General features: G+C 48.3%; 3 protein-coding genes and 1 long non-coding RNA gene across 5 annotated transcripts; 3 read left to right on the top strand and 1 right to left on the bottom strand.

Annotated features, from left to right (window-relative positions):
* Positions 1–5,529: 5,529 nt before the first annotated feature.
* LOC120692734 (polyubiquitin 12-like) lies at positions 5,530–8,850 on the top strand. Its single transcript, XM_039976117.1, has 2 exons — positions 5,530–5,694; positions 7,579–8,850. Exons 1-2 carry the CDS (start codon positions 5,644–5,646, stop codon positions 8,500–8,502), a joined length of 975 nt encoding a protein of 324 aa, XP_039832051.1. The 5' UTR covers positions 5,530–5,643; the 3' UTR covers positions 8,503–8,850.
* On the bottom strand, positions 7,375–8,270 carry LOC120692735. The gene is made up of 2 exons (XR_005682714.1): positions 8,129–8,270; positions 7,375–8,029 (listed from the first exon to the last, which is right to left on the bottom strand). It is a non-coding gene; the product is annotated as an uncharacterized LOC120692735 (long non-coding RNA).
* Positions 8,851–9,177: 327 nt separating the features above from the next.
* Positions 9,178–11,601, top strand: LOC120692993 (polyubiquitin-like). Of its 2 annotated transcripts, none has more exons than XM_039976398.1 (2): positions 9,178–9,373; positions 10,458–11,601. In XM_039976398.1, exons 1-2 carry the CDS (start codon positions 9,326–9,328, stop codon positions 11,328–11,330), a joined length of 921 nt encoding a protein of 306 aa, XP_039832332.1. In that variant the 5' UTR covers positions 9,178–9,325; the 3' UTR covers positions 11,331–11,601. The 2 variants fall into 2 exon arrangements, with proteins under 2 accessions (XP_039832332.1, XP_039832331.1); XM_039976397.1 differs by having other exon boundaries at positions 9,180–9,373; positions 10,395–11,601.
* Positions 11,602–13,950: 2,349 nt separating this feature from the next.
* On the top strand, positions 13,951–17,620 carry LOC120690751 (uncharacterized protein At1g03900-like). The gene is made up of 3 exons (XM_039973543.1): positions 13,951–14,716; positions 16,444–16,725; positions 17,165–17,620. The coding sequence occupies exons 1-3, from the start codon at positions 14,225–14,227 to the stop codon at positions 17,231–17,233; spliced, it is 843 nt and encodes a 280-aa protein (XP_039829477.1). The 5' UTR covers positions 13,951–14,224; the 3' UTR covers positions 17,234–17,620.
* Positions 17,621–18,549: the final 929 nt, after the last annotated feature.

Raw genomic sequence — 18,549 nt, 5'->3', positions numbered from 1 at the left:
TGAGTTCGGACCGAACACGCGCAGCATGGGAGGCTTCGGCCTTCGTGCGCCCCTCCAGGCGGTGTGCCAGTCGCCGAGGCACTGGCGCTCGCTCTCCAGAGCAGCCCACTCCCGTTGGAAGGCCGCCTCGGCGGTAGAGGTCGCCTCCTCTATCGTGTGCCGGACCCGGACCAGCACCTGGGGGAGGGGGGCTGCTTCCTCCCCCGGGGGACCCTGCAGGAGCCGCCTACCAGAGACCTCCTCCAGCTCTTCCTCTGCCGTAGGTTGGGCGCTTGGGGGGGGGGACGTCCGATACAAGCGTCGGGACCTCAGGAACCGAGGTGCTCGCCGTTGCCGCGCCCGCTGCCGCTGTGCTCGACGTTGCCGCGCCTGCTGCCGCTGCGCTCGCCGTTGCCAAGTCCGGTGTCAGCGCGACTGCCGCCGTAGCTAGGGGCTCGGGGGCCACCGCGTCGGGTGTGGCTGCGCTTGACACTGGCGCACCCGCCGCCGACGCGTCGGGCGTTGCTGCGCCTGGCGTTGGCGCATCCACCGCCGCCGCGTTGGGCGCCATCGGGTTAGCGGAAGCCGCCGCACCCGAGCTCCCCGCACCCGCCATCGCTTCCGCCGTCGCCGCCGAGGCCCCGGTCGCCTGGACCCCCGCTGACGAGCTAGCGGCGGTGGAAGAGCTTCCTGGGCAAGAGACCCTGGCAAACAAAGAGAAGAAACCTTCAGCAAAAAACGAAGCACCGAGAATAAGGGGAGTGAACGGAAGAACACTTACCCCGAAGCGCCGGGTCTCCAGCGCCCACGGAGGCTCGGCGACTGCCACCGCTGCTGCTGCTCCTGTGGCGGCGGCGGAGGCGCACCTTGCTGCTGCTCCCGAGGCGGCGGTAGAGGCGCACCTCGCGGCTGCTGCTGCTCCTGGGGCGGCGGCGGAGGCGCACCTCGCGGCTGTTGCTGCTGCTGCTGCTGCTCCCGAGGCGGCGGCGGAGGCGCAACCCGTGGCTGCTGCTGCTGTTGCTGCCGAGGGGAGGCATCTCCCGGCGGTGGTGGTGGCGGCGCGGCTACTCCGGGGGTCCCGCGAGGTCCGGGGGCCCGGGAGCTACCCTGGCCCGCATCCTCAACGGTCCTCTGATGCTTTGCGGCGGGCTCCATAACTAGGGTCCCGTCGCCGCGGTGCAACCTGCGCCGGCCCGCTTCCCCCGAGGACGCGCCGGAGCTGCTCCGGGCCTGGCTGGGACCGCTCGCGGCGGCACTACCAGCCACGGACTGCTTGCCCTTGGCCGAAGAGCCGGACCCCGTGGCGCTCGGCACGGCCTGTTCCCCGGACGCACTAGGGATCCGGATTCCACGATCCGGGTCGCCTCCAGTCTGGCGCGCTGCCGGCCCACCATCGTCAAGGGTCAGTAGGGTAGCCAGCACCGCGGTCCTCAGGCGTGAGTCCTTGCAGAGGGAGATGACACCCTAAGGAAGGATCAGGTGCTCCGGGATGAAGATCTCCAGGGCTTCCTGGGTCAGGTCGCTGTCCTCCCCGCGATGGGTCCTGCTGCAGTCTTAGGGCTCGGTGAAGCTCCAGGCAGGACGCGGCCGCTTCTTCAGGGGGGCGATCCGGCGCTTCAGGAAGTCCCCGAGCACGTGCAGCGAGGTGAGGCCGCCCTCCGCCAGCGCCCTGATCTTGCTCAGAACGGAATTGAACTCCGACGGCAGGGACAGGTTGGCCCTCCAGGACTGACGGTCGGAGGCGGGTCCCCCGGTCGGCATGACCAGGCGCTCGTTGGCTTCGGTGGTGGCGATCACCCACTCCCTGCGCCAATCCTCCCACTTCCCGCCAGTGAGCCCGGGGATGTACGACGTCCGCGGGTCGCTCCTCGTCTATAAGTAGTACGCCCCCACTTCCTCATTGTCCTTCCCGGACTTCACCAGGATGAAGAAGTGGCGGAAGAGGATGACGCAAGGCCGCACCCCCACAAACATCTCGCACAGGTGGACGGAGATGGCCGTCAGGAGGATGGAGTGCGGCGTGAGATGTTGAAGCTGGAGGTCGAAATCTTCCAGCAGCAGCAGAAAGAATGAGGAGATCGGCAGCCCCAAGCCGGTGGAAATGTGCGAGATGAACAGCACAAATTCCCCGGCACGCAGATCGCCGAGGGGAACCGAGCCTGCTCGAATCCCCCAGGCAGTCTCCTGTGGACTCCACCCAAGCAGGCGGCGCACCGTGTTCAGCTCCTCCTCGGTTTGGAAGCGACGTGGATGAACGAGGGATGCCATCTCGCTATGGAGGTGGGGAGCAATCTACGCAGGAGAGTAAGGGGCGAGGAGGTTCGAAGGCAAAGGGGCGCAAAGGTTTGGAAGGAAGAAGGTGAATGCGGAAAAGTAACCGCAGTATGCGGTTCGTCCCTTTATGAAGTCTGACCCAACCGGCGCGCCCCGGAACCGTCGCTGGAACCTAAGCGACGCTCATGCCTGGTGTTAACCGTCCAGTCCATAACAAGGGGGCCCAGGCCCGCCTGTCAGGGAGGGCAGGTAACCCCAAAGGTGTGAAAAGGCGGGATCTGAACCGTCGCCCGCACGCGAAGCGAGGCCGAAGCTGAGCTGACGTGCACACATTAAGCGCTGGCATGACCAGGTTTTTCGGAAACAGCGCTGATGGTAAATATCCCATTTACTCCGGCCGCAACAATGCCGAGCGTCGCTCGCGTGACTAGGTGTACCACTGTGCGTGGGGGCCACGAGTCAGTAAGCCGTTGCGATGTGATGAGGCAGCGAAAAACCCGATGGATGGTCAAAGCCAGACACGACTCCTGCAGTACGCATAGCCTAACGCTAGAGGCTTCAAGTTATGAAGAGCCAGATCACTGTAGTGGCCCCACCTGCGGGTTCGTCACCTCTCCCGAGGTGTGCCCGGGGGCCACTGTCGGTACCCTGTAGTAGGGATACCCACTTCTACTGCAGCAAGGCAGGACTCGCGTAGTCATCCGTAACAACGCCATAAGGGGCGGAGCAGCCGAGCCCCATGGGTCAGGCTCTTACCTCACCGGGCCAACGGCCCCGGACCTGCTCCCCGCTCTGGGACAGGTCCGGTGACGCCACGTGTCCCTGAGGAGGGGAAGCTCCGAACCAACAATCGAGGGCGCGGACCCCCCCATGGGGGTCCGGGACCTCCTCGTACCCGTCCGGACCTCCCACGCGCGTAGAACCAGCATACCGCCGGGGGCGGGGTCCGGGGGCGCCACGTGTCCCGCGGGCGCGGGCGCGAGTCTTCCGCTGGAAGACTCACCCACCCACCGCATTCAATGCGGGTGGTTGGGGCGTGCTCTGCCGCCGCGGCACGCGGGGCAGCCTTTGTCAGGTCTCACTATAGACTGCGTATTACCGAGGTACACAGTGCAGCCGCATGCACCGCATTCGCGCAGAGCCCGTCTGTCACATTAAATGGATACGACGGCACGCCACTTTTCCATCATACCGCCTACGCCGCAAGCTACACGACCCGTTTAGCTACGCTGCAGGCAACGCCGCAAGCTACACCCTGGCGCCGTTTTGACAAGACAGGGCATGGATATGCAGGACGGATGATCTTCACGGACAGAGCAAGGGAATCCGGGAATGAGATCTCCGTCGCCTGCAGTGCCATAATGTCTGTACAGTATGTTATTTTATACTACATCGATTGGCCCACCTATCGGGGACCTAACGGCCATGTACGCCCCTCCCTTGAGATATAAAAGGGAGGCGCTCGCTGCACAATACAAGCTCTCAAAAGCTCTCTCAGACTCTCTCGAGATAAAGGGAACACTGGCAATACAACACACAGTGGACGTAGGGTATTACGCTCCGGCGGCCCGAACCACTCTAAACCGGCTGTGTTCATCGTGTTCTTCCAGCGAGATTGAACTAGTCCTAGCTAACCCCCGAGTACTCACCCTCTGGGCTTAGGCGGGTGCATTACGCCACCCGACTGTGGGTTTCCACTCCACGACACAACCAAACAAAAAATAGAATCAACCCAACCCCGACCCCAAACACAAACTAAACATGATAGAGATTGGAGCCAACCACAAAACTAGGGTTGGAGCCAACCCATCCCACCTAGTCCCACAACCAAACACACGGTAACATCACCAGAAACCAACGGAGAGAATGTAAGTTTGGCCCGTTCTGGCCCAGTCAGAGCAACAGGAGCGGCATTTTTTTCATTTTTATATTTAAAGGGCGTACCCAGTGCCATAGGCTTCCCGCACTGTGCGGGGTCTGGGGAAGGGTTGTCTTTAAGCTCTAAGCTTTACCCACACAAATGTGCAGAGGTTGGGGCTCGAACCTGGGACCTTCCGGTTATAGACGGTAGGCTCTACCGCTGCACCAGACCCGTCCTTCTCATTTTTATATTAAAAAAACAAAATTTCAAAAATATATGTCGAATAGGGAAATTTTCAAAAATAGGTGCCTGTCGCCCATCCAGTTGGCGACAGGACCTAAATGTAAAAAAAATTACATTTAGGTCCTGGCGCCCAGGGCACATTAAACAGCAAACTTGTAAAATCAATATAAAATCATAGAAAAATCGGAAAAAATACAAACTCAACTGTTATGGATTCTATGAAATAAGATCTACAAATTTTGTTAAATAAAGTTTTTCATTTGATCAATGTATCTAAATCAAGAAAAATAGTTCGTGTACCTAGAAAAATCTGAAATAATTCATTTGGTCTCGTTGTGCTTATCTAAAATTTACCAAATTTTTTTTAGCTCTTAGGAAATAAAATAATGGTACTGTAAAAGTTATGACTTCTAATACTCAGTATAGCAGCATGGATAAATAACCCATTCAAACTAGACATATTGCAAGATCTAATTTAAAAACTTATTCTAGAAATGTTTTCTGCGCCTACCAATTTTTTACAAGCCTATGATCACCATATGCAATACTCTGGCCAAAGATGACATCCATCCAAAGAATAGATCTTGAGATTTAAATAAAAGTGCATTAAACTGGTATTTAAAATAGAACAATATACTTTGATCAAATGAAAAACTTTATATAACAAAAGTTGTAGATCTTGTTTTATAGAATCCATAACAGTTGAGTTTATATTTTTCTAATTTTTTTAAGATTTTATATCGATTTTACAAATTTACTATTTAATGCGCCCTGGGTGCCAGGACCTAAATGTAATTTTTTTAATATTTAGGTCATGTCACCAACTGGATGGGCGACAGGCACCCTGTCGGGGGCGACAGACACCCATTTTTGAAAATTTCCCTATTCGACATATATTTTTGAAATTTTGTTTTTTTTTAATATAAAAATGAAAAAAGCGCACATGAGCGTATCCTGCGGCAGGCTAGGTTTGGTTACTATGAGCCCAGCTCGATCCAACAACAAACTAGCAGGGCCCAGCTATTTGGGCCCAAACTAGTAGAGCGGACTGCTACTGGATACGCAACTGGATACGCTGAATCAGCCCAGGAGCCCCCCACGCGGACGTGGGCAGCGGAACGTCGGGGCGGAAAAGCAGGGGAAAGGCCGGGGGGCCGGAAACAGAAACGCCTCCGCCTCCGCTCCTTCCGCGTCCACGACGACAACTACAAGGACACGCCACGCCCCACGCCCCACGCCACCCACCACCTTTTGCGGCGAACTGCGGCGGCGGCGTCGGGCGGAGGATGAAGCGGGGCGCCATGGACCTGCGCCAGGAGCAGCCGCCTCGCTACAAGGTTCGGCTCGCTCCCCCTCGGTCTCCTCGCACGCCTGTCTCGCTTCACCTCGGGCCCATCGTAGCGTTAGGTCGTCTGTTCTGTTCGTGGCGGAACGGAACGCGAGTTCCGAGTTGGTCGGAGCGGCGCGGCGGCGCCTCGCGTATTCGAGGGGCGGGCGGGCGTCGCGGCCGAGTAGGGGCACCCAGTCTCTGGTCCGATCGATCGGTTCCAAGGTGGTGAGGTGGGGTTTTGGGTTTAGGACTGTATCAATCAAGGTCGGTGCTTTTTCGAGACGTCCTTGATCGCGGTGTGATACTTCTTTCTAGGAAGTACTGGTGTTCGAGGTGATTTTACTTTGCGTGTTGATCTGTTTTGTGAGGATATGTTGCTCTCGGTACGGTACTATCATGGTTAGCAAGATTTGATGCAATCTTTTTATGAGAAAGGTAAGGAACAGTGTTTTCTTCCGGGAAGAAAAACACTCGAATCTTCGGTGATTAGTTTGGGGTCCGGTGTTTGGAGCTCCGGCGACCGGTTGATCGCACGGTGCCATATCCAGCAGCCCCCGCCGGAGATGAGGAAGGAGGGCAGGGCAGGGGTGCTGGCATTGTGAAAAATGGATACCAGAGGCGAGCAAGAAGGGAGTGGCGAAGGGGCTCACGGCGCAGTGGCAAAGGCCACTGGCCGGAGTGCTCCCGCCCAGGGTTCCCTGGGTGCCGCACCCTAATGCTTCATGGGTTTCTCTTGAAGTTTTCCTATAAAAAAAAGCAAGAAGGGAGTGGTGGACTGGTGGCGGCGGAGCTCACACCATGATGGCACATCTGTGTGGGAGGCGAGTTGCGTGGGGGCATTGTGTTGGTGGTGCCCATACAGATGCGTGGCCTGGGAGAAGGGTTTCAGAGGTGGAAGATGACTAGCAGACATGAGGAAATAAATAATTGTGTTGTACGCTTTGATTCAAAGGGCTCTCAAGTTGTATAGGAGTAAATTCTAGTAAACTTTTAGGAAAAAAGTAATTTCTACTAATGTTTCTGAGCTTCTGGGGTCTGGGCCCTGATTTCGTGGTGGTCAGGACAATTATTGTTCACCTGAACCAAGCCATCAGACTCTGCAACTGGTGGGCAGCTTGTTTTTGTTTTGGATGTTCGAGATGAGGCCATGCTATGAGCCTATGATGTATGCTGATAGGCTGATAGCCAAAGGTCTTAGCAACTTGTGGTCGTGTCAGTCGACATTGTTAGTCATGGTCTTGTTACTTTTTAGCGAGTTATCATGTAAGTGTTTTGGTCCTGGTGAGTGCTTTCACGGACTGTATGTGTCACCTTGAACTCCTTTCTTCCTAATACAATGATGCCATGATGCCCATGTCAGCTGAGGCCGTTAGTCGTGGGCTTGTTACTTTCCGGCAAGTTCTCGTGGCGGTGCTGGTGTGCATGTGTGTGGGCTGTATGAGTCATCTTGAACTAGTTAATATAGTGATGAACGGTTGTCCTGTACGTTCGAAAAAAAGAGTGATAAGAGTTGGAACTCTACGACTACTCTAGTCAGTGCTTTAATGTAAGCTCCTTCATCCCGTGCAGATCAACTTTGATCAGTTCTTGGAAGTCATTTGACCCTTTGGCGTTATCAGCATACTTAGCGATAATTGCCTTGGGCATCCTGAATCATGAAATTCACAATGTAATAACTATTGATGTATGTTGCGAATCAAAATAGATAATATCAAAAGAGATTGAGGTTTACATGTGGTACCTGCTGAATTTGTTTTTATTATTTTTCTATGTTATATACACTAGCTTCATTCTTGTTCTGATGTTCTTTTATTGCAAACTTTGACGCATTATATTTTTGAAAGATCGAAAATTACCCAGTAATTCAGTAGTTCTGCTGTCCTCTTTGCAGATCCAAGTCAAGATGGTGAAAACAGTGGCACTTGATGTGAAGTCCACTGATACCGTTGATCAGATCAAGTCTAAGATCAGTGCCATAGAGGGGATTGACAAGAGCCAGCAAGCGCTCTTTTTTGGTGGAAATCACTTGGAGAACAACAACAGGCTCGCTGATTACAACATCATGACAAACTCTTCTGTCGACCTCTATGTAACCGATGGGATACAAATATCTGTCAGTATCCCCTCGGTTGGAAAGGTAATCAAGCTCAATTTGAAGAAATCCCAGAGTGTTGCTGATGTCAAGTCAGAGATCGAACAGAAGGTGGGAATTCCTCTGGATGAACAAATCCTGATGTATGGGTGCCGACAGCTTGAGGACAACAAGCAGCTCAGTCAGTGTGGTTTGAGGAATGGCCGCACGCTGCATGTTCTGGTCTGCCCAACTGACAAGCTGCGTATATCTGTCAATGTTGATGGTGAAAGAATTGTGAATCTGGATGTCAAAAGCTGGTATACTATTGCTGATGTCAAGTTGATGATTGAGACCTTTGAGGGTTTACCTGCACGCTCACTGATACTCATGCGAACTCAACCTGGTGGTGCTGAAACATTGCCAGACACTGATACGCTGCAGAATCAGCACATCAGGAACAATGACACACTCATGCTACATCAGAACATCCAGTTCTTCGTCAAGACATATGAAGGGAAGTCGTTAACAATGTCTATGAGGACGTGTGACACGACGGACAAAGTCATGGAGAAGGTTGAAGCAAAGCTGATGATGAAGGCAGGCGTCTACTACCTGCACTACAGGGGGCATGTTATGAGTCCTGGGGATGCTCTTCAGAAGCACAAGGTCGCGAACAATTCCACAGTCGATATCCGCCTTCGGAATTCATGTGTAGTATCCAAGTATGCCAAAGCAAAATGATAACCTAGGGAGCTAGTTGCAACCTCCTTTGGGCAAGGTCTAGGAGCAAACTTAGTTGCGTAGCCTCATAGAGGACTATAGCTTCACCATTTTGCTGTTAACTGGATGCTTGTGGTTTTTGGTTGGGTTTGGGTAAGGTCCTGTGTCAGTGTGTCGTCTGTCTGGTGGGTGTGCGCTTAACTGGATGCTTCATGCTTGACTCTTGGATGGGTAAGGTCTTGTGTCGTCTGTCCGGTGGATGTGCTTCTGCATTCTCTCAGGAACAATGGCTTGTTTGCTAGCCAAGGAGAAGAAGCAATTCTGTTATGGTTGTTCTTTTTACAGTCATTTCTCACCGTAGCTTGTGAATTGTGATCCTCTCCCTCTGTGCCGTGCGCTCTCATTCGAGCGCTTGATATGGATCAATCGTGTTAACAGGGTACAATTAAATTTTGATAAATGTGCGAATCAAGCCCACCAAAGAAAAGAAAATACCAGGTGTCAATGCACAAATCCTCTTTCAGCGCATGCATATAAAAAATCTAAAATAGAACTAGGAGAATATGGTGTGTTGTGCGTGCCATCCTGTAAAATTTGAATTTCAAATCGAATTGCCCAAAGACGATAATACGAACTGTTTGCTGACCTCATCATCACCCCCCCCCCCCCCCTCTCTCATCGGGCACCCCGCCGTTAACGGGGAGCCGAAGTGTTGCGGGACGCCGCTTTAAAACCAGGGAAGCAGCGGAAGCCGCAGCCCGCAGCCCAGCAGGCAGCACCGGACTCCGTTCCTTCCGCGACACAAATCCCTGGGGAGATCAGCGCGGCGGCGAGCGGCGGCTCCATGGGCTCCCGCCAGGAGCCCCAGCCCCAGCCCCACAGCAGCTACAAGGTAAGCGGCGCCCTGGTACCCAGCGCTCCCTATCGCAGCCTCAACCTCAGGGTCCCCGTCTCGGTGTATGTGTGTGTGGCTGGGTGCTCGGGTTTCTCGGCAGAATGTTGTGGTCTTGTGGATTCGGGGACGGCGTGTTGAATTTTCTGTTCTGCCATTCGGCTTCCTCCAGGAGGATGGTGCCTCTTGCAAGAACACCCTTTCAGAAAAGTCTTGAAAGAACATGTTATAGTTGAAGGCGATTCTGAGTTCTGACTGCATGTTTGTGGTGTGGTTCCGGTCTTCAACTGCTCTGTGAGCATTTCTCTTCTCTTCCAACTACGGCTACCAAGATTTTGGAGGAACATTATCCCATTTTCATTTTTTAATATTATTTATAGTAGAGCGGATGACAGAAACGAATTCTATCCGTTGGGGTTTGATTTGAAGGGAAACTGTAAAAATGTACTACCTCTGACAAGTCGTGTTTCTATGGGCTCCATTTCCGTGGGGATTAGGGCGAGTTAGGTGTGCTTATCTGAACCTGGTTTTCAGTTCAGATGCTGCCGATAGTGGTGTAATTCTGGTTTTGCAGGATAAGCTAGTGATAAAATATCTTTCGAAAAAGAAGCTAGTGATAGATACTTCTTTAATCAAATTTCAGTGTCCTGCTTCTTGAATTTACTTGATACATTATATTGTGCTTTTTAGCCCCAATCAGCACATGTTTACTTTTATTTACTTGATACAATATATTGTGCTTTTTATCCCCAATCAGCACATGTAGCAATACTGCAATACTTGCCTCAGGAGTCCTAAATTGCTGAGCAACAACTTTTATTTGTGTTCAAATGTTTATTTAGTCTCGTTTTTATTTATTCAGCATGTGTTGCCTCCACTTTTGTTTTCACATTTTCTTTCCTATGAACTCTTATGAATTTGTAACATGAGAATTGGGGCTTATGATTTTTTCTTTTTTTTTCTTTTAAGAAAAAAATACCGCTCTTTACTTGCTTAGTATTTCTGTTAATCTTGTGTCCAGATCTATGTCAAAATGATGAAAACTGTACCGCTTGATGTTGAATGCACTGATACGGTCGATCAGGTGAAGGCTAAAATTGGTGCCATTGAGGGGATTGACAAGGGTCAGCAGGAGCTATTTTTTGCTGGATTTCACTTGAAGAATGACAACATGGTCACTGATTATGGCATCATGGACAACTCTTTTGTTGACCTCTACGTAACTGATGGGATTCAAATATCTGTCAAGATACCCTCTGTTGGAAAGATTATCAAGCTCAATCTGAAGAAATCCCAAAGTGTTGCTGATATCAAGGCTGACATTGAACAGAAGGGTGGGATTCCTCGGAATGAACAGATCCTGATGCATACAGGCCGGCAGCTTGAGGATAACATGATGTTAGCTAATTGTGGTCTGGGCAATGGAGAGACACTTCATCTTTTGGTCTGCCCGGCTGACATGCTGCGTGTATTTGTCATAGTTAGTGGTGGAAGAACTATAAATCTTGATGTCAAATGCTGGTACACCGTTGCTGATGTTAAGCTGATGATTGAGACCTTTGAGGGTTTACCTGCATGTACACAGGTACTTGCGAGCACTGAATCTGGTGGTGATGTTGTAGCACTTAAAGACACTGAAACACTTCAGAGTCAGAATATAAAAAACAATGATGTGCTCACATTGCATATGGGTCGGACTGTCCAGTTCTTCATCAAGACGTGGCAAGGGAAGACGTTAACTATGTTGATGGAATTGTCTGACACGACAAATGATGTCTTGAAGATAATTGAAGAAAGGTTGCAGATTAAGCCAGGTATCTACTATCTCCGATACAGGGGACGTGTTCTATCACCTGGGGATACTCTTCTGATGTCTAAGATCGAGAGTGATTCCACTATCGATGCCCGCCTTGTTGGAGAACTAAAAGAAAAGCAGAAGGGGGTGATAGGGAGCTAGTTGCAACTTGAAACTTCGTTTGGGCCAAGAGGCAATATTAAGTAGCTTTGCACCATTTTGTGGCTGGAGATGTCCAGTCGTGAACTAGGCGATGTTTCTGCCTTCTGATGGGGTATGTCTTTTGTTGCCCATCAAGTAGATCTAGCAGTACTGTAGTAGTTTTGAAGTAGTACCTCAGGGGCAGTTGCTAAGTGTACTGAGGAAGGAGCAGAGGCAGTGCAGCTACTATTTCTCTCGCTACAGTAGCTAGAATTCAAAGGTTCCAGGCTAACGAGCTGTGTTATTACGGATTGGTTTCCTACTGACAGGCACAGCCACTGGTTTTTGGAATTCTAAAATAATCATGGGTAGTGGTGGAATCGAAGGTCTGAAGCTCTGTATGAATCATGGGTCGTGGCTTGGATTATTGTTCCGCATGCACTGTTTATCGTCTGCATTGCCTCCTCCTACATAATACTACCTCCATCCTAGATTAAAGTTATTTTTAGATTTTCTCCAAGTCAAACCTTTTAAACTCTGACCATGGACGGTAAAAAGAACATAAAGATTCACAATATAAAAGTGATATTAGTTTATTTATAATGAAACTAACTATTAACATGTAATCTTTTCTATGTAAAAGTAATTATTTTTTGAAATATTATTTGTCAAAGGTGAGAATATTTAACTTTGATCAAATATTAATTTTAGGATAGGGTAGTAGTATAGTAATATTTATGCGGCCGTTAAATTGGTCTGGTGGGACTAATTTTTCTACTAGTCAAGTGTTTTATCATGACACCTCGTAAAATCAGCGAAATGGATACAAGTAGTGGTCCCCAAATCAGAGATGATTCAGGCCATTGTTTCTACGATTAGCATCGCTCTTGCCCAGCTGATTGTTCCATACTTCCACTCCACCATGTTTGGTCTTCCGGTGACGACTTGTTCACAGTTCTGACATTTTGTCGTGGTTAAAAGTCCTCACCGCTCGTTCGCAGTAAGTAGCCGTTCCTTTTCAGAATGGCCTGGTGAACTAAACCTGCTTCCTGTGTGTTTAGTTAGTGAAAAAGTTTAGGTTTTGGTACTGTAACACATTTCGTTGTTACTTAACAAATAATATCTAATTATGAACTAATTAGGTTTAAAAGATTGAGTTCGTGCTAATCAATTAGACTGCGTAATTAGTTATTTTTTCAACTGCACTTAATGCTCCATGCATGTGTCCGAAGATTCGATATGACAGGTACTGTGCAAAATTTTTTGGAACGTGTTTAGTTCGCGAATTTTTTTTGGGTTCGGCTACTGTAACACTTTTGTTTTTATTTGGCAATTAGTGTCCAATCATGGACTAATTAGGCTCAAAGATTCATTTCATTATTTACAGCTAAACTGTGCAATTGGTTATTTTTTTAAAACTACATTTAATACCCTATGTATGTATCTAAAAATTCGATGTGATGGAAAATTTTTAAAATTTTTGGGAACTAAACATGGCCGAAGCTTCCGCACGCCGATCTAGCAGAGAGACCCCAAGTTGCCAACGTGCGCGATCTGCCATATGGCTAGTCAAAAGTTGCAAGCAAAATCCGGCGTGTGCCCTATAAAAGAGAAGCGTCAAGTACGCTCCATGACGCAAGGGATGATGATGTGGACGTGTGGTGGCCTCTGGGGTAGGACCGGTCAAGTACACGAATTGATATTTGTCGTATGCCGTAGTCTAGGGGACCTTTTGGGCTCGATGCTGCTTTTATGCACGCTTGATCTCTAGGTTTTTATGTGCCAATTTGTTTCGGGATATTATTCCCCCCAGTTTGAAATTGAAAGGCTAATTTTGCTTTGTAGGGAGAAGTCTGTTTCGGGAGAAAAAGTAACTCTATTGATGCATAACATGACGTAAATTAATGTTACTGAATTCATACTTAAAATACTTAATTGTGGCTATAATTTTGTACATGTAAGTCAAACATTAATAAAGCAATTGTGACACATTATTTTTCAAGCACGTACTATATACAAATGCGGACATTTTTTTTTGCCTTCACAAGAAAGTGTGCGGTGTGCCCAACCATATTGACGTGCAAAAAGCTTTTCATAGTAGCAAGCCCGACTTTAATTAGCTATAAAGAGAATTGCTCCCACAACAGCAAATTAAGAAAGTAGGTGCCCCTTCAACCTGACCTGCAGCCTAGAAAATTAGCAGAGTTTTTCAAAACCGTGGTCAAAGGTGGAACCACAAGTTGCAAGTGAAGTCTCAACAAATGGTGGTGTTTGGGGCTAGCGATATGTGCATGGCGTTATATTATAATCTTGACACTTGACAGACAGAAATTTTGCAAGAACTTGACGCTTACATTACTGACGCTCCAACCCATTGGCTGGTGATGCACTGATGCTCCAGAATGCACAAATGCCCTGGTTCTATGAAAAGAAACGAAAACCATCTCCAAAAAATAAAGAAAAAAATAGGGGGATGAGTGTTCCCTGACTTTGATCCCGGTCACTAACACGTGATCCCTGCACCACGTGTCAGTAACCCAAATGGAGAGGGATCAAGCGTTTCCGGAGGTGAACGAGCCCTGGAACAAAATACTGGCGTGAGAAGGGGGCCAAATCGTAAAACGTGACATTCTGATTTGTGCATTCCTCCTCCCCCACCTTCCAGGCTTCCACCCTTCTTTCTTCTCCTCACCTCTCTCCTCAAGAAACCCAACCCAAACCCCAAACCGCCAAAAATCCCACGAAATTGAGCATAAATATCGTCTCTGCTCAGATCGCGACTGAGGTGATCCAGATCTCTGCGGCTTCATTTCCTCTTGTCGCAATCTGATCCCGTGACCATTACCTGTTCTTCGATCGCACAAGTGAGGAAGCAGTGAGTTGAGGGGGGAGGAGGAGGAGGCGAGGGCGGGATCATGTCGTCGTTGGTGGAGGAGGAGGAGGCCTTCGAGCACACACTGCTGGTGGTGCGCGAGGTGTCGGTGTACAAGATCCCGCCGCGCACCACCAGCGGCGGCTACAAGTGCGGCGAGTGGCTGCAGTCGGACAAGATCTGGTCCGGCCGCCTCCGCGTGGTGTCCTGCGGCGACCGCTGCGAGATCCGGCTCGAGGACCCGGCCACGGGTGAGCTCTTCGCCGCATGCTTCGTGCTGCCCGGCCAGCGGGAGAGCACCGTCGAGACCGTGCTCGACTCCTCCCGCTACTTCGTGCTCCGCATCGAGGACGGTAGGGGGAAGCACGCCTTCGTCGGGCTCGGCTTCAACGAGCGAAACGAGGCGTTCGACTTCAATGTCGCGCTGTCGGACCACGAGAAGTACGTCAAGAGGGAACAGGAGAAGGAGACTGCCGGCGAGGAGAGCGGCGGCGGCGAGATTGATATACACCCCGCCGTTAATCGCCGGCTCAAGGTGAGCTGAAAGCTTCAGCTTTTTGTTCCCAACTATGTGCGTCTAATTCAGGATGCGGTTGATCAGAAGTTAAATTCTCCGCTGCAAATTTCAGTGATTCTTTTGTGATTAGCTGAATGTTTTGGACTCTAGCGAATGAGTTAGGAAATGTTGTTGTTAGCTCGGGTAAAACTGGTTATCCATGCAAGAAGACTAGTAGAAAATGATAATGTGCATCTAGTCAGGGTCTGCTAATATGTAAGCTGACCCGAAAGGAATCATAGATAAATTGCAAGTGACTAATATGCTGTTTGACGAGATAGATTTTGAAGTTAACTGAGACTTGCCGTAAAATCATGTTCACAACAAAAGATGCTCCTATGTCTTGTATAGTGTGCATAAAGAATTCGAAGTGAAGCTGATCATAGATTTGGAGTGCAAGCTGTTGACTTGTCAGTTATCTTTAGTAGATCAGACATCAAGATGAGAAAGGCATCCAAGCAAATCAGGAAAATTTTAGTCAGTTTGTTTCTACTTATCCAGAATGGATGGCTTTATTCTGTTATAGGAATATAGGATTGCAGTTTATCTAAAGTAATGCGACCAACTCATTGCACATATCAAGCTTTCTCACAAATAGAAACTCTTTAGACTCTTTTATCCATGCAGTGAATTTGTTTACTAACCAGTGGCGGATGACAAAATAAATTTAAGGTATGGCCAAGTCACATAGTAGACCATAAAGTAAGATTCAAATTGAAAACAATCTATACACATGTAATATACAATGATCTGCAAATGTCCTTGCCCTTGCAATTTACCTCTCCCTCCAAATCCATTTTAGCCTCTGTAATTCAGCCTCCTTGTGTCGGGTGCAGCGCACTGCTTCTGCTTGCCGGTCGGCTCAGAGACCGAACGGTTGCACCTGCTCATCGGTGTTCCGTGATGACGTGATGCCATTTGGTGCTATTGGCTGATCACCTCGTGCATGCGAACCATCGCCAGCAGCCTCGCACTAGGATTACGCACATGCTCACCGACCAGCACGGTGGACTGCGGATGTTTCTCACGACTGGACAACTAGATGATGAGCAGGTGTATTGGGCCGTACAGCAGCAGCAAACAACAAATGAAGTGGCCTGAAAAAAGCACTCAGCCTTGCAGCGCAGCCTGACTAATCCTTCCTGCGCATCTCGCTCAGCAGTTTGCAGCTTGGACATGCAGTCATGGTGTCCAGCGTGGAGATACAACCATGGAAGGGTCCCCCTGTTCCTAACCCTAACAAAGATCATATCAATAGATCCTTCTTTTAATCACTGGAACCAAACAAAGGATTGTCAACTGCTCAGTAGTGTGCATATCCTATCCATGGTTTACAACTCCATCAAATAAAAGAATATAGTGTAAAGGAGGAAAAAAATAAAAAAATCTTCTGTTTTGCAATGCATATGTAAACAAAGGCTATATTTTGTACTTTGCTGATTAAGTCAATCTACCAGTGTTGTGTGGTAGTACTCAACAAGGAAGAACATTGCTCCTCTTGTCATTTGTGTTGTAAGTTCCCCGTAGTGCATGATACTGATGAGAATGTAACAGAAGGTACCATATCATGATCATAGGTGCATTACAAGTGTTGCACAAGAGCATCCAAGTCATTTAATCATGTTCATCTTTCATATCTGTCAATGTGTTCATGATGAATTATCCTGGTATTTGCATGATTTTTAATGGTGTTCATTTTGTTTTAGGAAGGTGAAACCATTAGGATAACTGTAAAAAACAAGCCATCAACTGGAAGTGGCATGCTTTCATCTGCTGGTTTATCTGGAGGAGCCACTGCAAAACCAAAGACTGGCATGCTTCTTGCGCCACCACCAGGAGCAGCTGGAAAGCTTCGGTCTCCTCTTCCACCTCCACCTAATGACCCTGCAGCTGTCAGGATGAATTCTGGACATAATACAGGAATCAGGGCCCCAAAAGAAACGACCAAGAGAAATAATGATCCATTTTCGGATCTTTCTGCTATAAAGGTGAGGTTTTCTGTTTGGTGCCTTATACTTGAGAGCATTGTTTTCCAGAATGGAGCGCTACTAGTACTAAGAAGACATGCAACTATCCATGCACATACTAGCTAATTACACAAGCTGGTAGTAAGACAAGATTTAAGCTTATACATTTATGGTTCATGCCTTCATTGTAAAGGCTTTAAGCAATCCTCAAACAAGTAAAAGAAAATGCTTTTTTAGATCTGGTTATTTTATTTCTAGATACACCCCTTTTTCTGTCACTTGTCAAATATGAGTATAACAAACAAAAAGAATTTGTCAGACATTCTTTGTTCATCTGGATAAGGTACAAAAGAAAAGAAAAACTCCTAAGGCCATCTAGAGTAAATTCTGGGCCTTTTATATCATAGTTATTTTATTTAGCCGTTGATGCCCTTACGCTTCAATCGTATGTGATATGCAGCAAAACCTACCTTCATCGGGCGAATCTGGGCAAACAAAGGGCACGGGAGCTGGATGGGCAGCATTCTGATGATGATGCACGATCTTCTGTTGACGTTTTATCTGAAGAAGGAAGAGGAATTGGTAACTGAAGTACTGAACATGACTTGGTCCAACCTGTTGGAAGCCTCTACCCTTCCAGACTGAAATTTTTAAAATGACTAATCAGTGTTCCAGTCGTTAATCAAGAAATAAAACAGTTATAAGAGTTGTTACCCGTCTCACCACATTAATGGACCAAGACTGCTCGGATATTCAGAATATAAATACAGCCTCCCTTGTTGTTTGTCATATTTGTGTCATGTTTCACAAACAAAAATCAGAATCGTACTGACCTCAATGTGTATTTTGCGGTGAAAAATTGAAACTATCGTTTCAAATGCAACAAAGACTGTTCCAGTAATCTGGTGTTCATCAAGTTCGAGTCCAGAATATGGACTCCTTGTGCCTTCTCCAAGTTTCGGGTTTATCATTGGGTTGCATGTACGTCATTTCAATATTCTGAGTGCAGCTGACGTTAGAAAGAATTGTTGCTGTAGTCTTGTAATTCTTGGATTTTTAGATTAGGAGCTGTTCCTCAGAATGGAAATATTATGATCATGATGACAGGCTTATCCAAGTATCTCTGCTCTATCTCTCTCTACTACTATAATAATATCTCTTCTCTACTACTAAAAAGTGACGTTTTTTTCATCTATATCGTCGTCTCCTCCCCTTAGTTAAGCCTGCGATGGTTGTGATTCGCCCGGTCATCTGCCATCCTCCTACGTTTGAATCTTGTCGCTGTCCAGCGCTCGCCCGTAATTCTCACAGCCTACCCAGCGCCCGCCCACTTCTCCCACCGCTCGCTCGCCTGCCAAACACCCGCACGCCCTTCTCAGTCCACCGTCCCGCCCGCCGCCGCCACCGCAAGCTGCCAAAATTAACATGATTATTTACAATTTTTTAAAATAACTGCTATTTCATTTTAATTTTATGCTCATAGCAACGCACGGGCTGTTATCTAGTCTAAAGGCAAAACACAAGCACTGATCTCATTGAAATTCATTCATTTGTATCATGTACCTACACGCATTAACTCCCAAAATAATTTGGAGAAACTACCCCGTTCAGCACTCCATACTCCGACGATGAGCGACTTTGCCAATTATAGGCTGTTAAGATTGTTGATACAAAATCTCTCCCCTCAACTCTTCCTCTCAACCAAAACCACTAATCTTGAGCGGTGAGCATTTTTAGCATATCCTTCTTTGTCGCCTATGTCCTCGCTTCTCTTCCACCATCTGTCTCGACTGCCTAAAAATTTGATGACTATTTTTTGACGCAGATGGAGCTAAATTTTAGATC

The sequence above is a fragment of the Panicum virgatum genome, chromosome 9N (genome assembly GCF_016808335.1).
Source record: "Panicum virgatum strain AP13 chromosome 9N, P.virgatum_v5, whole genome shotgun sequence".
NCBI lineage: Eukaryota > Viridiplantae > Streptophyta > Magnoliopsida > Poales > Poaceae > Panicum > Panicum virgatum.
The sequence above is the reverse complement of the archived record's forward strand: the minus strand, read 5'-3'. Positions and strand labels throughout refer to the sequence as shown.

What these genes read in the sequence shown, in the direction of transcription:
- LOC120692993 (XM_039976397.1), top strand. Translation starts at nt 9,326, where the DNA reads ATGGGCTCCCGCCAGGAGCCCCAGCCCCAGCCCCACAGCAGCTACAAG. An exon ending in AGCCCCACAGCAGCTACAAG is followed by an intron (nt 9,374 to 10,394) that starts GTAAGCGGCGCC and finishes TCTTGTGTCCAG; the next exon opens with ATCTATGTCAAAATGATGAA.
- LOC120690751 (XM_039973543.1), top strand. Translation starts at nt 14,225, where the DNA reads ATGTCGTCGTTGGTGGAGGAGGAGGAGGCCTTCGAGCACACACTGCTG. An exon ending in CCGTTAATCGCCGGCTCAAG is followed by an intron (nt 14,717 to 16,443) that starts GTGAGCTGAAAG and finishes ATTTTGTTTTAG; the next exon opens with GAAGGTGAAACCATTAGGAT. An exon ending in CGGATCTTTCTGCTATAAAG is followed by an intron (nt 16,726 to 17,164) that starts GTGAGGTTTTCT and finishes TGTGATATGCAG; the next exon opens with CAAAACCTACCTTCATCGGG.
- LOC120692734 (XM_039976117.1), top strand. Translation starts at nt 5,644, where the DNA reads ATGAAGCGGGGCGCCATGGACCTGCGCCAGGAGCAGCCGCCTCGCTAC. An exon ending in AGCAGCCGCCTCGCTACAAG is followed by an intron (nt 5,695 to 7,578) that starts GTTCGGCTCGCT and finishes TCCTCTTTGCAG; the next exon opens with ATCCAAGTCAAGATGGTGAA.